Source organism: Callionymus lyra, chromosome 9 (genome assembly GCF_982586985.1).
Source record: "Callionymus lyra chromosome 9, fCalLyr1.hap1.1, whole genome shotgun sequence".
NCBI classification, from domain to species: domain Eukaryota; kingdom Metazoa; phylum Chordata; class Actinopteri; order Syngnathiformes; family Callionymidae; genus Callionymus; species Callionymus lyra.
This window is the reverse complement of record NC_141826.1, coordinates 25,672,172-25,689,038: the sequence shown is the minus strand read 5'-3', so window position 1 is coordinate 25,689,038 and position 16,867 is coordinate 25,672,172. Positions and strand designations below refer to the sequence as shown.

Here is a 16,867-nt window from a genome sequence, read left to right as displayed (position 1 = left end):
CCAAATATTGTAAAAACCACCAAAGAGAGAAACATCTAAACACTGACGACTAGAACTAGATCAAGAACTTGATGTTTATCCTTCATTTAACGTATGTAAGGAAGTATTTTATATCAGTGACATCAGAATATTGAAGGTTTGAATGAACATTTCAAATGTTTAAACTTTAATGACATTTTGTTGTTCTTTAAGTATTTAATTATTTATTTGAATAATTGAATTCAATCATTTTTATATTGAAAATTTTGATTTTAAAATAATTAAATTCAATCATTTCTATAATTAAAGGTCGAATTTGATTTGTTTCTCATAATAAAATTGAATGTTATTAACATAAAAAACATTTTTTTACACATAGTTCGATGTTCGAATACCAATAATTCAAAAATAAATTTATTTGTAGCCTTTTAAATTAAACATCAAAATGTAATTAAACAATTAAACAAATTAAACAATTTCATGAAGGAGATCAGAGCAATCAATAAAGTTTATCTATCCATCTTATGTATAGAACTTCCACCTGACAATACCTAGTTGTATCAAGTAGAAAATGTATTTATTTTTTGAATCATTGGAAAAAGAATATTAAACTTTATAAAATAAAATGACATTATTATATAATTGTATAATTAAAGTAACATTTGAATGAAAAAGGTTCTGATGACAATGATATATTCAGATATAAATCTAATTTAAAAATGATCCTGAAAGAAACTGGCAGCCAGTGAAGAGTTTGAAGGAGAAATGTGAGTTCTTCTACTAGAGCAGCCAGTGAAGAGTTTGAAGGAGAAATGTGAGTTCTTCTACTAGAGCGGCTCAGAATTCTGGCTGCAGAGTTTAGTATGAACTGCAGGCGAGAAGATCCTTCTGGTTTAGACAAGGAAATGTAGAGAATTAATAAAGTTAAAGGGTGTTTTCTTCAAATGTACTTGTTAAAATGTTTGCGTCTCTCAAGGACATTTTGCACTCGCTTCAGGGAAAGTCTTAGTCGACGTCATGTAGCAACGAAGAGCTTTTATTGAGGAGCACGAGTCAAGACTGAACTCACCGTGAGCCTCGATGTTCCTCGTGCAGTCGGTCCTGGATCTGATGAAGGTTTCGCCGTGAGGTCGTCTGTGAGGAAGCAGCAGATCTGAAGGTCGTTCTGTTGATGATCTGATGTTTGAGGGTCACGTGAAGGTCGTTCTGTTGATGATCTGATGTTTGAGGGTCACGTGAAGGTCGTTCTGTTGATGATCTGATGTTTGAGGGTCACGTGAAGGTCGTTCTGTTGATGATCTGATGTTTGAGGGTCACATGAAGGTCGTTCTGTTGATGATCTGATGTTTGAGGGTCACATGAAGGTCGTTCTGTTGATCTGATGTTTGTGGGTCACATGAAGGTCGTTCTGTTGATGATCTGATGTTTGTGGGTCACATGAAGGTCGTTCTGTTGATGATCTGATGTTTGAGGGTCACATGAAGGTCGTTCTGTTGATGATCTGATGTTTGAGGGTCACATGAAGGTCGGACGACTTTGTCGAGCTGTAAAAAGAATGAAACGAAGTCGTCCATGTCGACCTCAGGAGTTGCAATGATGCGCAGACGACGGATGAAGGAATCTGAGGGACAGGATACACTGCATTATTGTGTTTTATTTGTCTTTTTACCCTTTTGTACCTCGTTTATTTCCTTTTGCCAAATAAACACATACAAAATGTATTTCCTTCTTTTCATATTTACCTTTTCTACATGTTTTATTGTTTATTTATTTCTAAATTAGCTGTATTTAAATGGAAAGATACACTTTAATCATGTAGTTTTCTCACAATTAATATAAAACAAGTTTGTATAAATATACACAAGAAGAAATGATTATGATTATGATGGCAGTAAACATTCTGTTGCATTTAACATCTGTTTTAAATTAAATCTGTGTTTTTATGGAAGTTTTAATTTAAACCTTCTTGGTGTGTAGAAGTATGTCAGTGCCATAAGAATATTGGATTTAACTTTGTTTTTTTTGTTTTTTTTTTAATATTGTTATTTCTTTAGGCATTGAATATTGTTTTATTTAATAACTTAATTCAAATATTTTCTATATTCAAAGGCTGCATTTTCTATTTAATAGTTTATTTAATTATTTTCAAAATCATAAATCACAATATATATATATATATATATTTTTTTTTTTTTTTTTTTTTTTTTTTTTTTTTAGAATCCCTTATTAGTCCCGCGAGGGGAAATTCAACCATTCACACATACTGATGGGAGTAGGCTGCACACTTGCGCCAAGTTCACCATCAGGAGCAATCAGGGTGAAGTGTCTTGCTCAGGGACACAACGACACAAGCTTGTCTGGAGCTGGGATTGAACCTGCAACCTTTTGGACTGCAGGCAACCACTCTACCATCTGAGCTATGTCGCCCCCTAATTTAATTTAATTTGTAGCCTTTAAAAAATGTTTTACATAAACTGTTAGTGTAAAAGTAATAACAATTTTAAAGTATTAAATAAATAAATGAATAAAAAAGGATATAAGGCTGTTCCATTCAATCATTAAAAAAGGGATGAAATGCTTAAAATGTTTTTAATACAAAACGATTTAATACGTTAAATGTAATCCTTTGTGTACTTATACTTCCAGAATTATCCTCTAAAATATTCGAATGAGAATCTTCTTGTTTAGTTAATCCAATAAATAAAAAAACATAAATATGACGAAACGGAAAAGTATATATATTATCGTTCGTCTGTGCAATAACAGAAGTGGTCTCTAGGGGCGCTACACACTTTCATTACCGAGGAGTCATAATATCAGCGAAGAAGTGAGTCGACCAATCAGAAGCCAGGGCACCATATTGAACAGTTGTTTACGTTCGAACACATTTTTCTTTCCTTTTTTTAGTTAAAACTCGCGGTTTTTAATCATCTTTTCTTAACGAAACTACAAAACTTGTTCTATTTCTGTCGAACAATGAAACTGGCGGACATTAAGAAGCTAAAAGTGCCGGAGTTGAGGTCCAGACTTGAACTTCTAGGTCTGGACACTAAAGGCCTGAAGGCGGATCTGGTGGGAAGACTCTGGTCCGGTCTGGAGTCTGGACTGGAAGAGAAGCTGGAACCAGGTGAGGACGAGGGTCAGAAGGACGAGGAGGAGGTCCTGGTGTCAACAACAACAACAACAACAACAACAACAGCAGCAGCAGCGAGCAGACCCGAGAGGACTCGTGAGTTCTCGGACTCTGGGACTCAAACCGACAACCTTGTGTGTCCTTCACCTCCACGAGAGTCTCTTCCTGGGGGTCCAGAGAGAGATGGAGGAGAACCAGCGAGACCACATGAAGGTCGAGACCCTCACAGAGGAGTCAAGGGAAGATCCTTCTACGAGTTCAAAGAGGAGATCAGATACAAAAGGTACTTTTTTAAGTGTGAACATCTTGTCACTTATGATGAGCTCAGTCATCCAGGAGAGACTCTGCGTGGATCTGGACCTCATGAGGGAAACTATCAAAACTGATCTTACAGAAACAGTTTTCAGTGTTTAAATCTAAACACAACTAGATACAGTTTTAACTTAAAGAACTGACTTTTACTTTTCGTATGTTTTAAAAACACATTAGAACATACTGTACATATTAATATAGGGTTTATATTTACAAAAAATGTATATATTAGAAAAGATTTAAAAAAACATTCAATTTTCATCCCGTTTTTGTTTGATGTGGAAATTGAATGGTTTTGTTCTAAACTGTGTGATCAGAGAAGAATTAATTTTATGACATTATTCAGAATAATGTTGCATTTTTAGATACAAATGGAATGAACAATAAAATGAATAAAACACTTGTTCATTGTGTTTATGATCAAGACAGCAGTGAGTTCTTGATGTTCCTCCAGGGAAATGTTTTTAGATAAAATATTAATGTTTTTAGATCAAATTTAAATGTTTTTAGATCAAATTTAAATGTTTTTAGATCAAATTTAAATGTTTTTAGATCAAATATAAATGTTTTTAGATCGAATTTAAATGTTTTTAGATCAAATATAAATGTTTTTAGATCAAATATAAATGTTTTTAGATCAAATTTAAATGTTTTTAGATCAAATATAAATGTTTTTAGATCAATTTTAAATGTTTTTAGATCAAATTTAAATGTTTTGAGATCAAATTTAAATGTTTTTGGATCAATTTAAAATTCTTAGGTCAAATGTAAATGTTTTAAAATCAAATTCAAATGTTTTAGATAACATTTTAATGTTTCTAGCTCAAATTGAAGAGTTTTTAGATCAAATTAAAATGTTTTTAGATCAAATTGAAATGTTTTTAGATTACATTTTAATGTTTTTAAATCAAATTTACATGTTTTTAGATCAAGTTTACATGTTTTTACATTGAACTTAAATGTTTTTAGATCAAATTTAAATGTTTTTAGATCAAGTTTAAATGTTTTTAGATCAAATCAAAATGTTTTTAGATCAAATTTAAATGTTTTTAGATCAAATCAAAATGTTTTTAGATTAAATCTAAATGTTTTTAGATTAAATTTAAATGTTTTTAGATCAAATCAAAATGTTTTTAGATCAAATTTAAATGTTTTTAGATCAAATCAAAATGTTTTTAGATCAAATTTAAATGTTTTTAGATCAAATTTAAATGTTTTTAGATTAAATTTAAATTTTTTTCTTGTCAATCAGAACCAAGCTAGCAAACGTTCCACCAGAGCAGGACGCTGACATGAGAAGAGATGAAGATCAACTACAACTAAATCCTCGTGAGTACAAATGTTCTTCCACTCGACGACGATCATGAATCTTCTCGCTGACGTTCGTGTCTCCAGACGACGCTCACCTTCACTTCGAGGTGGGTCCGGACGGACGGAGCGGCGGGCCGAGGTTCTGGGACAGGTTCCCCCTCCTGTGGTCCGGCTGCAGACTGGGTCACGGCGTGTCCCGGGGCAGGGTCGGGTTCGAGGTGAGGCTGGAGAAGAAGCTGACGGCGACTCCTGGACCGTGTGACGCGAGGCTCGGCTGGTCGGTCGCCGACGGCTCTCTGATGCTCGGTGAGACGACGACGACGATGATGATGATGTCATCGCTCGATTGTTTTTGAGTTTTTCTCAAATGTCTCGACGGTTTCAGGCGAAGACGAGTTTTCGTTTGCGTACGACGCGAGCGGTAAAAAGGTGTCGGAAGGAAAGTCCGAAGACTTTGGCGAACAATATTCAGAAGGAGACATTATCGGCTGTTTTATTGTGAGTATCTCTTTTAGCCGTGCACTATTTAAAATACTATGTATTTATTCTATTTATAACATATTAGCACTATTGTTAACTTATTTGTATTTATACTTTATATACATTAATTATTATATGCAATATTTATGTTATTTATTTATTCTGTTTATACTATATTGCACTATTTTTAACTTATTAATATTTATATTTATACTTTTTATATACATCTCTCTGCTGTGTTTTCTAACGGTTGCCAAGTAACGAAATTTCGTTGCCAGTTTAACTGCTGTGTTTATTCTGTGCAATGACAATAAAAGAAAGTATAAAGTCTACAGATACTTTATTAAAAACTACATTTTGTTTAAATGTACCCCTTGAAAGTGTATCAGTGCTATCACAGTATTGAATGGTGGATTTTTTTTCATTGAAATTATGTTGTTTTTAAAGCATTTAACTATTTAAAAATATAATTGAATTCAATAATTTGTATGTTAAAAAGTTTAATTTGTGTTTTTAGTGAGACCGTAAAAGTGTAAGTTGTGTAACTATCATACCAACATTTTTATATTGATTTTAAAAGATGATAAATTAATTTGTTTTTTTGTTATAGGAAAAAAAGTATTAAAACTTTACGTATATATTTCTTTAATTAATTCAGAAAATAATTAAAGAAATGTTCAAATAACATTATCTTAAAGAAACATCAAAGTTTCATCAAGTAAATGTTCAATTGATTCAATATTCTGATGTAAACTGGTATATATTTGTCCTCGCAGTCGTTTCTCGACGTCACTCGGGTCTCGTTCTACAAAAACGGTCGTTTCATGGGCGACGCCTTCACCGTGGACTCGTCGAGGCTGCGGCGACGAGTTCTGATCCCTCACGTTCTCTGCAAGAACTGCTGCGTGAAGCTGAACCTGGACCCCGAGGCTCCGTCCTGGTACCTCACGCCTCGAGGCTTCTCGTCTCTGGCGACGCTTCCCGACGACCAGAGAGTTTCGTCGTCGACTTCAGCTCCAGACGGAGCAGAGTTCGAGGTGAGTTTGGTTCTGAGGAGTCTTCGATCACGGGACCCCTCTGAGTTGTTCTGCTCCTGCTGTGGAAGATGGTGCTGATGGTGGGTCTGCCTGGTTCTGGGAAGACGCGATGGGCTCGATCGCACATGAAGCAACACCCGGAGAAACACTTCACACTGTTGGGGACGGAGGAGCTGCTGTCGTGCATGATGGTGAGTCTGCAGTCGCAGCAAAGATTAGGAATATACAACAATAAATTAATAATACAATTACAATCAATGTTAATAACAATTATATGATAGATCTACTGACTCCTTTAAGAAACATCTTAAGACGTTTCTATTTGTTCAGGCTTTTCCTTGAATTTCTCGAACTCCTGTGTTGTTCTCGGTGTTGTCTTGATCTTTAAAGTATGTACTTTTTTGAGTATTGTTTTGATTGTTAAAGCGCTTTGTGACCCTGGTCTGGAAAAGCGCTATATAAATAAATATTACTTACTTACTTATGTATAGAAGTAGAGCACAAAACAAAAAACTATTATATTTGAAATATAATCTAACACAAAGTAACATTATAAAGAAATATATATAACAATAGTAATAATACACTATTACAATATGGACATATATTGCAGTATATAGAAGTATATATCAATCAGAATATATATAACATTCTGACATGTTGTGTTTTTGTACGTTTACTTCCATGGAAGTGGAAACGACAAGAATAAAAATAATAAAAATAAAGTTATAAAAACTGTAAATATAATAAACTAGAAAAATATGGAAATATATATTAGTATTGCAAAGAAAACAATATAATAACACGATACAAATGTATAAATAATAATATTAGTAATAATAAGCTGTTACAATATGGGAATATATAGTGGTATTGCCAAAAACACAACAATAATAATAATTAAAATATACTTACATGATTAAACCTTTATAAAGAATAATATTAATAATAAACTATTAGAATACGGTAACAAATGGTGGAATTGCAGTTAAACAACAATTATAATAATACAAATATAATAACAGGATGAAACATTTATAAATAATAATAAACTATTAGAATACGGTAATAAATGGTAGTATTGCATTAAAACAACAATAATAATAATACAAATATAATAACATGATTAAACATTTATAAATAATAATATTAATAATAAACTATTAGAATACGGTAATAAATGGTAGTATTGCATTAAAACAACAATAATAATAATACAAATATAATAACAGGATGAAACATTTATAAATAATAATAAACTATTAGAATACGGTAATAAATGGTAGTATTGCAGTAAAACAACAATATTAATAATATAATAACATGATAAAACATTTATAAATAATAATATAAATAATAATATTAATAATAAACTATTAGAATACGGTAATAAATGGTAGTATTGCAGTAAAACAACAATAATAATAATAAAAATATAATAACATGATAAAACATTTATAAATAATAATAAACTATTAGAATACGGTAATAAATGGTAGTATTGCAGTAAAACAACAATAATAATAATATAATAACATGATAAAACATTTATAAATAATAATATAAATAATAATATCAATGATAAACTATTTGAATACGGTAATAAATGGTAGTAATGCAGTAAAACAACAATAATAATAATACAAATATAATAACATGATGAAACATTTATAAATAATAATATTAATAATAAACTATTAGAATACGGTAATAAATAGTAGTATTGCAGTAAAACAACAATAATAATAATATAATAACATGATGAAACCTTTATTAATATTAATAATAAACTATTAGAATACGGTAATAAATAGTAGTATTGCAGTAAAACAACAATAATAATAATATAATAACATGATGAAACCTTTATTAATATTAATAATAAACTAGTAGAATACAGTAATAAATAGTAGTATTGCAGTAAAACAACAGTACAAAGACGACAGACAGAAGTAAACGATGATGATTGTGTTCAGACAGGAGAGCAGCAGGAGGTCAAAGTTCAACAGGCAGCTCAGTGTTTGACTGAACTCATCAAGTTGGCGTCTCGTGCTCCAGGAAACTTCATCCTCGACCAGGTTAGCGATCAATCAGACGAGTGACACGCGTGTGAACTGATGGTTTCAAACATGTTTCCAGTGCATCTCTGTGTTTCAAACATGTTTCCAGTGCATCTCTGTGTTTCAAACATGTTTCCAGTGCATCTCTGTGTTTCAAACATGTTTCCAGTGCAACTCTGTGTTTCAAACATGTTTCCAGTGCAACTCTGTGTTTCAAACATGTTTCCAGTGCATCTCTGTGTTTCAAACATGTTTCCAGTGCATCTCTGTGTTTCAAACATGTTTCCAGTGCAACTCTGTGTTTCAAACATGTTTCCAGTGCAACTCTGTGTTTCAAACATGTTTCCAGTGCATCTCTGTGTTTCAAACATGTTTCCAGTGCAACTCTGTGTTTCAAACATGTTTCCAGTGCATCTCTGTGTTTCAAACATGTTTCCAGTGCAACTCTGTGTTTCAAACATGTTTCCAGTGCATCTCTGTGTTTCAAACATGTTTCCAGTGCATCTCTGTGTTTCAAACATGTTTCCAGTGCAACTCTGTGTTTCAAACATGTTTCCAGTGCATCTCTGTGTTTCAAACATGTTTCCAGTGCATCTCTGTGTTTCAAACATGTTTCCAGTGCATCTCTGTGTTTCAAACATGTTTCCAGTGCAACTCTGTGTTTCAAACATGTTTCCAGTGCATCTCTGTGTTTCAAACATGTTTCCAGTGCATCTCTGTGTTTCAAACATGTTTCCAGTGCAACTCTGTGTTTCAAACATGTTTCCAGTGCAACTCTGTGTTTCAAACATGTTTCCAGTGCAACTCTGTGTTTCAAACATGTTTCCAGTGCAACTCTGTGTTTCAAACATGTTTCCAGTGCAACTCTGTGTTTCAAACATGTTTCCAGTGCAACTCTGTGTTTCAAACATGTTTCCAGTGCAACTCTGTGTTTCAAACATGTTTCAAACATGTTTCCAGTGCATCTCTGTGTTTCAAACATGTTTCCAGTGCAACTCTGTGTTTCAAACATGTTTCCAGTGCATCTCTGTGTTTCAAACATGTTTCCAGTGCATCTCTGTGTTTCAAACATGTTTCCAGTGCAACTCTGTGTTTCAAACATGTTTCCAGTGCAACTCTGTGTTTCAAACATGTTTCCAGTGCAACTCTGTGTTTCAAACATGTTTCCAGTGCAACTCTGTGTTTCAAACATGTTTCCAGTGCATCTCTGTGTTTCAAACATGTTTCAAACATGTTTCCAGTGCATCTCTGTGTTTCAAACATGTTTCCAGTGCAACTCTGTGTTTCAAACATGTTTCCAGTGCATCTCTGTGTTTCAAACATGTTTCCAGTGCAACTCTGTGTTTCAAACATGTTTCCAGTGCAACTCTGTGTTTCAAACATGTTTCCAGTGCAACTCTGTGTTTCAAACATGTTTCCAGTGCATCTCTGTGTTTCAAACATGTTTCCAGTGCAACTCTGTGTTTCAAACATGTTTCCAGTGCATCTCTGTGTTTCAAACATGTTTCCAGTGCATCTCTGTGTTTCAAACATGTTTCAAACATGTTTCCAGTGCATCTCTGTGTTTCAAACATGTTTCAAACATGTTTCCAGTGCATCTCTGTGTTTCAAACATGTTTCCAGTGCATCTCTGTGTTTCAAACATGTTTCCAGTGCAACTCTGTGTTTCAAACATGTTTCAAACATGTTTCCAGTGCATCTCTGTGTTTCAAACATGTTTCCAGTGCAACTCTGTGTTTCAAACATGTTTCCAGTGCAACTCTGTGTTTCAAACATGTTTCAAACATGTTTCCAGTGCATCTCTGTGTTTCAAACATGTTTCCAGTGCATCTCTGTGTTTCAAACATGTTTCAAACATGTTTCCAGTGCATCTCTGTGTTTCAAACATGTTTCAAACATGTTTCCAGTGCAACTCTGTGTTTCAAACATGTTTCCAGTGCATCTCTGTGTTTCAAACATGTTTCAAACATGTTTCCAGTGCAACTCTGTGTTTCAAACATGTTTCCAGTGCAACTCTGTGTTTCAAACATGTTTCCAGTGCATCTCTGTGTTTCAAACATGTTTCCAGTGCATCTCTGTGTTTCAAACATGTTTCCAGTGCAACTCTGTGTTTCAAACATGTTTCCAGTGCATCTCTGTGTTTCAAACATGTTTCCAGTGCATCTCTGTGTTTCAAACATGTTTCCAGTGCAACTCTGTGTTTCAAACATGTTTCCAGTGCATCTCTGTGTTTCAAACATGTTTCCAGTGCATCTCTGTGTTTCAAACATGTTTCCAGTGCAACTCTGTGTTTCAAACATGTTTCCAGTGCATCTCTGTGTTTCAAACATGTTTCCAGTGCATCTCTGTGTTTCAAACATGTTTCCAGTGCATCTCTGTGTTTCAAACATGTTTCCAGTGCAACTCTGTGTTTCAAACATGTTTCCAGTGCATCTCTGTGTTTCAAACATGTTTCCAGTGCATCTCTGTGTTTCAAACATGTTTCCAGTGCAACTCTGTGTTTCAAACATGTTTCCAGTGCAACTCTGTGTTTCAAACATGTTTCCAGTGCAACTCTGTGTTTCAAACATGTTTCCAGTGCAACTCTGTGTTTCAAACATGTTTCCAGTGCAACTCTGTGTTTCAAACATGTTTCAAACATGTTTCCAGTGCATCTCTGTGTTTCAAACATGTTTCCAGTGCAACTCTGTGTTTCAAACATGTTTCCAGTGCAACTCTGTGTTTCAAACATGTTTCCAGTGCATCTCTGTGTTTCAAACATGTTTCCAGTGCATCTCTGTGTTTCAAACATGTTTCCAGTGCAACTCTGTGTTTCAAACATGTTTCCAGTGCAACTCTGTGTTTCAAACATGTTTCCAGTGCAACTCTGTGTTTCAAACATGTTTCCAGTGCATCTCTGTGTTTCAAACATGTTTCAAACATGTTTCCAGTGCATCTCTGTGTTTCAAACATGTTTCCAGTGCAACTCTGTGTTTCAAACATGTTTCCAGTGCATCTCTGTGTTTCAAACATGTTTCAAACATGTTTCCAGTGCATCTCTGTGTTTCAAACATGTTTCCAGTGCATCTCTGTGTTTCAAACATGTTTCCAGTGCAACTCTGTGTTTCAAACATGTTTCAAACATGTTTCCAGTGCATCTCTGTGTTTCAAACATGTTTCCAGTGCAACTCTGTGTTTCAAACATGTTTCAAACATGTTTCCAGTGCATCTCTGTGTTTCAAACATGTTTCCAGTGCATCTCTGTGTTTCAAACATGTTTCAAACATGTTTCCAGTGCATCTCTGTGTTTCAAACATGTTTCAAACATGTTTCCAGTGCAACTCTGTGTTTCAAACATGTTTCCAGTGCATCTCTGTGTTTCAAACATGTTTCAAACATGTTTCCAGTGCAACTCTGTGTTTCAAACATGTTTCCAGTGCATCTCTGTGTTTCAAACATGTTTCCAGTGCATCTCTGTGTTTCAAACATGTTTCCAGTGCAACTCTGTGTTTCAAACATGTTTCCAGTGCAACTCTGTGTTTCAAACATGTTTCCAGTGCAACTCTGTGTTTCAAACATGTTTCCAGTGCATCTCTGTGTTTCAAACATGTTTCCAGTGCAACTCTGTGTTTCAAACATGTTTCCAGTGCAACTCTGTGTTTCAAACATGTTTCCAGTGCATCTCTGTGTTTCAAACATGTTTCCAGTGCATCTCTGTGTTTCAAACATGTTTCCAGTGCATCTCTGTGTTTCAAACATGTTTCCAGTGCAACTCTGTGTTTCAAACATGTTTCCAGTGCATCTCTGTGTTTCAAACATGTTTCCAGTGCAACTCTGTGTTTCAAACATGTTTCCAGTGCAACTCTGTGTTTCAAACATGTTTCCAGTGCATCTCTGTGTTTCAAACATGTTTCCAGTGCAACTCTGTGTTTCAAACATGTTTCCAGTGCATCTCTGTGTTTCAAACATGTTTCCAGTGCATCTCTGTGTTTCAAACATGTTTCCAGTGCATCTCTGTGTTTCAAACATGTTTCCAGTGCAACTCTGTGTTTCAAACATGTTTCCAGTGCAACTCTGTGTTTCAAACATGTTTCCAGTGCAACTCTGTGTTTCAAACATGTTTCCAGTGCAACTCTGTGTTTCAAACATGTTTCCAGTGCATCTCTGTGTTTCAAACATGTTTCCAGTGCAACTCTGTGTTTCAAACATGTTTCCAGTGCATCTCTGTGTTTCAAACATGTTTCCAGTGCATCTCTGTGTTTCAAACATGTTTCCAGTGCAACTCTGTGTTTCAAACATGTTTCCAGTGCATCTCTGTGTTTCAAACATGTTTCCAGTGCATCTCTGTGTTTCAAACATGTTTCCAGTGCATCTCTGTGTTTCAAACATGTTTCAAACATGTTTCCAGTGCATCTCTGTGTTTCAAACATGTTTCAAACATGTTTCCAGTGCATCTCTGTGTTTCAAACATGTTTCCAGTGCATCTCTGTGTTTCAAACATGTTTCCAGTGCAACTCTGTGTTTCAAACATGTTTCAAACATGTTTCCAGTGCATCTCTGTGTTTCAAACATGTTTCCAGTGCAACTCTGTGTTTCAAACATGTTTCCAGTGCAACTCTGTGTTTCAAACATGTTTCAAACATGTTTCCAGTGCATCTCTGTGTTTCAAACATGTTTCCAGTGCATCTCTGTGTTTCAAACATGTTTCAAACATGTTTCCAGTGCATCTCTGTGTTTCAAACATGTTTCAAACATGTTTCCAGTGCAACTCTGTGTTTCAAACATGTTTCCAGTGCATCTCTGTGTTTCAAACATGTTTCAAACATGTTTCCAGTGCAACTCTGTGTTTCAAACATGTTTCCAGTGCAACTCTGTGTTTCAAACATGTTTCCAGTGCATCTCTGTGTTTCAAACATGTTTCCAGTGCATCTCTGTGTTTCAAACATGTTTCCAGTGCAACTCTGTGTTTCAAACATGTTTCCAGTGCATCTCTGTGTTTCAAACATGTTTCCAGTGCATCTCTGTGTTTCAAACATGTTTCCAGTGCAACTCTGTGTTTCAAACATGTTTCCAGTGCATCTCTGTGTTTCAAACATGTTTCCAGTGCATCTCTGTGTTTCAAACATGTTTCCAGTGCAACTCTGTGTTTCAAACATGTTTCCAGTGCATCTCTGTGTTTCAAACATGTTTCCAGTGCATCTCTGTGTTTCAAACATGTTTCCAGTGCATCTCTGTGTTTCAAACATGTTTCCAGTGCAACTCTGTGTTTCAAACATGTTTCCAGTGCATCTCTGTGTTTCAAACATGTTTCCAGTGCATCTCTGTGTTTCAAACATGTTTCCAGTGCAACTCTGTGTTTCAAACATGTTTCCAGTGCAACTCTGTGTTTCAAACATGTTTCCAGTGCAACTCTGTGTTTCAAACATGTTTCCAGTGCAACTCTGTGTTTCAAACATGTTTCCAGTGCAACTCTGTGTTTCAAACATGTTTCAAACATGTTTCCAGTGCATCTCTGTGTTTCAAACATGTTTCCAGTGCAACTCTGTGTTTCAAACATGTTTCCAGTGCAACTCTGTGTTTCAAACATGTTTCCAGTGCATCTCTGTGTTTCAAACATGTTTCCAGTGCATCTCTGTGTTTCAAACATGTTTCCAGTGCAACTCTGTGTTTCAAACATGTTTCCAGTGCAACTCTGTGTTTCAAACATGTTTCCAGTGCAACTCTGTGTTTCAAACATGTTTCCAGTGCATCTCTGTGTTTCAAACATGTTTCAAACATGTTTCCAGTGCATCTCTGTGTTTCAAACATGTTTCCAGTGCAACTCTGTGTTTCAAACATGTTTCCAGTGCATCTCTGTGTTTCAAACATGTTTCAAACATGTTTCCAGTGCATCTCTGTGTTTCAAACATGTTTCCAGTGCATCTCTGTGTTTCAAACATGTTTCCAGTGCAACTCTGTGTTTCAAACATGTTTCAAACATGTTTCCAGTGCATCTCTGTGTTTCAAACATGTTTCCAGTGCAACTCTGTGTTTCAAACATGTTTCAAACATGTTTCCAGTGCATCTCTGTGTTTCAAACATGTTTCCAGTGCATCTCTGTGTTTCAAACATGTTTCAAACATGTTTCCAGTGCATCTCTGTGTTTCAAACATGTTTCAAACATGTTTCCAGTGCAACTCTGTGTTTCAAACATGTTTCCAGTGCATCTCTGTGTTTCAAACATGTTTCAAACATGTTTCCAGTGCAACTCTGTGTTTCAAACATGTTTCCAGTGCATCTCTGTGTTTCAAACATGTTTCCAGTGCATCTCTGTGTTTCAAACATGTTTCCAGTGCAACTCTGTGTTTCAAACATGTTTCCAGTGCAACTCTGTGTTTCAAACATGTTTCCAGTGCAACTCTGTGTTTCAAACATGTTTCCAGTGCATCTCTGTGTTTCAAACATGTTTCCAGTGCAACTCTGTGTTTCAAACATGTTTCCAGTGCAACTCTGTGTTTCAAACATGTTTCCAGTGCATCTCTGTGTTTCAAACATGTTTCCAGTGCATCTCTGTGTTTCAAACATGTTTCCAGTGCATCTCTGTGTTTCAAACATGTTTCCAGTGCAACTCTGTGTTTCAAACATGTTTCCAGTGCATCTCTGTGTTTCAAACATGTTTCCAGTGCAACTCTGTGTTTCAAACATGTTTCCAGTGCAACTCTGTGTTTCAAACATGTTTCCAGTGCATCTCTGTGTTTCAAACATGTTTCCAGTGCAACTCTGTGTTTCAAACATGTTTCCAGTGCATCTCTGTGTTTCAAACATGTTTCCAGTGCATCTCTGTGTTTCAAACATGTTTCCAGTGCATCTCTGTGTTTCAAACATGTTTCCAGTGCAACTCTGTGTTTCAAACATGTTTCCAGTGCAACTCTGTGTTTCAAACATGTTTCCAGTGCAACTCTGTGTTTCAAACATGTTTCCAGTGCAACTCTGTGTTTCAAACATGTTTCCAGTGCATCTCTGTGTTTCAAACATGTTTCCAGTGCAACTCTGTGTTTCAAACATGTTTCCAGTGCATCTCTGTGTTTCAAACATGTTTCCAGTGCATCTCTGTGTTTCAAACATGTTTCCAGTGCAACTCTGTGTTTCAAACATGTTTCCAGTGCATCTCTGTGTTTCAAACATGTTTCCAGTGCATCTCTGTGTTTCAAACATGTTTCCAGTGCATCTCTGTGTTTCAAACATGTTTCCAGTGCATCTCTGTGTTTCAAACATGTTTCAAACATGTTTCCAGTGCAACTCTCTCTTCTCCGCTCGACGCCACAAGCTGCAGCTGTTCGGACGCTTCCGGCGCCGCGTCGTGGTCGTGTTTCCTGCCGAGGATCAGTGGAAGAACCGACTCGCGGGCCAACAGAGACCAGAACACGACACCATCCCGGACACGGACCTGCTCAAACTCCAGGGTAGACTTTTACATCATTTTTTAAAGAATTTAATTCAATAATGTGTTTATTGAAAGTTTTAATTGTGTTTATACAGAATTATTTGATTTTTTTAACGATTGCTTTTTAGAAATAATATTTTCAAATGATTTTTAGGCAAATGCTTTGATTTTCTTATTAGTTATGACATTTTTTTATTTAGTCTTTTAAATTTGATATAAAATGTTGGTGTTACGGAGACACCAGACGTTATAATTACATTATTTAAAGTTGACACATAATTGGCTAAAAGTTCGATCCAGTAGCTCTGTATTCTATTGCTAATGTCTGGTGTCACTATTATACCAACGTTTATATATTGAATTTAAACAACTAAGAATTAAAATATATTGAATTTAGAACATTTATTTAGAACTTTATATATCAAAACTGTGTAAAAAACAAAAGATTATTTAGAAAATATTTAATTAAAATTCCATTAAACAAAGAAATCAACCTATTATTATAGAAATGTTTAAATTCAATTATTTAAAATAATCAACATATTGAATTAATTCCACTTACTGATGCCACTGATGTTGTTAAACTAGTTAATAAATGAATATTGCTCTCAGTCAGCTGCAGTCTGCCGGAGCAGAGCGACTTGATGGAGGAGCTGCAGTACGTGGAGCTGCCACAGGAGGCAGCACTGTCTCTCCTGCAGGAGTACAAGGCGCGAGCGCAGACGCTTCTGCCTCCGGTTCTGAAGCAGGAGAAGAAGAAACACAGACCTCGCGACAGAAGGAAACCCTACGGTCGCTCTCAGTGCGGCTGGTCGTGGACAACAGGTACTGTCGGACCAGAGCCAGAACTTCTGGGCGGTTTGTTAACCGGTTTTATTTGTTGATCCTGAAGCCTCGAGCAACACGGAGTGGAACCTGCAACCCTGGAGTCAGACGCCGGGACACGTGAGTGACACACGTGATGACAGAACTGTCAATCAATCAATCGTGACATGAAAGTGTCTCCAGGCTCAGAGCTTCAACAACTGGAGCTGAAGACACGTGGAGCAGCCGTGGGAGGAAATCAGAGTTTTCAACTCAAGGACACTCGCTCGTGAGATTCGTACAAACTTTATTTAAAAATATATTTGCTCTACAAGAAAAAAAAATGGAA

At 35.6% G+C, this 16,867-nt stretch overlaps 1 protein-coding gene across 1 annotated transcript; it reads left to right on the top strand.

Moving 5' to 3' along the window:
* The first annotated feature begins 2,864 nt into the window (after positions 1–2,864).
* LOC148072456 (heterogeneous nuclear ribonucleoprotein U-like protein 2) lies at positions 2,865–16,864 on the top strand. Its single transcript, XM_087799215.1, has 11 exons — positions 2,865–3,395; positions 4,677–4,753; positions 4,820–5,041; positions 5,121–5,233; positions 5,992–6,252; positions 6,321–6,443; positions 8,229–8,330; positions 15,565–15,733; positions 16,327–16,539; positions 16,607–16,659; positions 16,723–16,864. Exons 1-11 carry the CDS (start codon positions 2,956–2,958, stop codon positions 16,747–16,749), a joined length of 1,800 nt encoding a protein of 599 aa, XP_087655341.1. The 5' UTR covers positions 2,865–2,955; the 3' UTR covers positions 16,750–16,864.
* Positions 16,865–16,867: the final 3 nt, after the last annotated feature.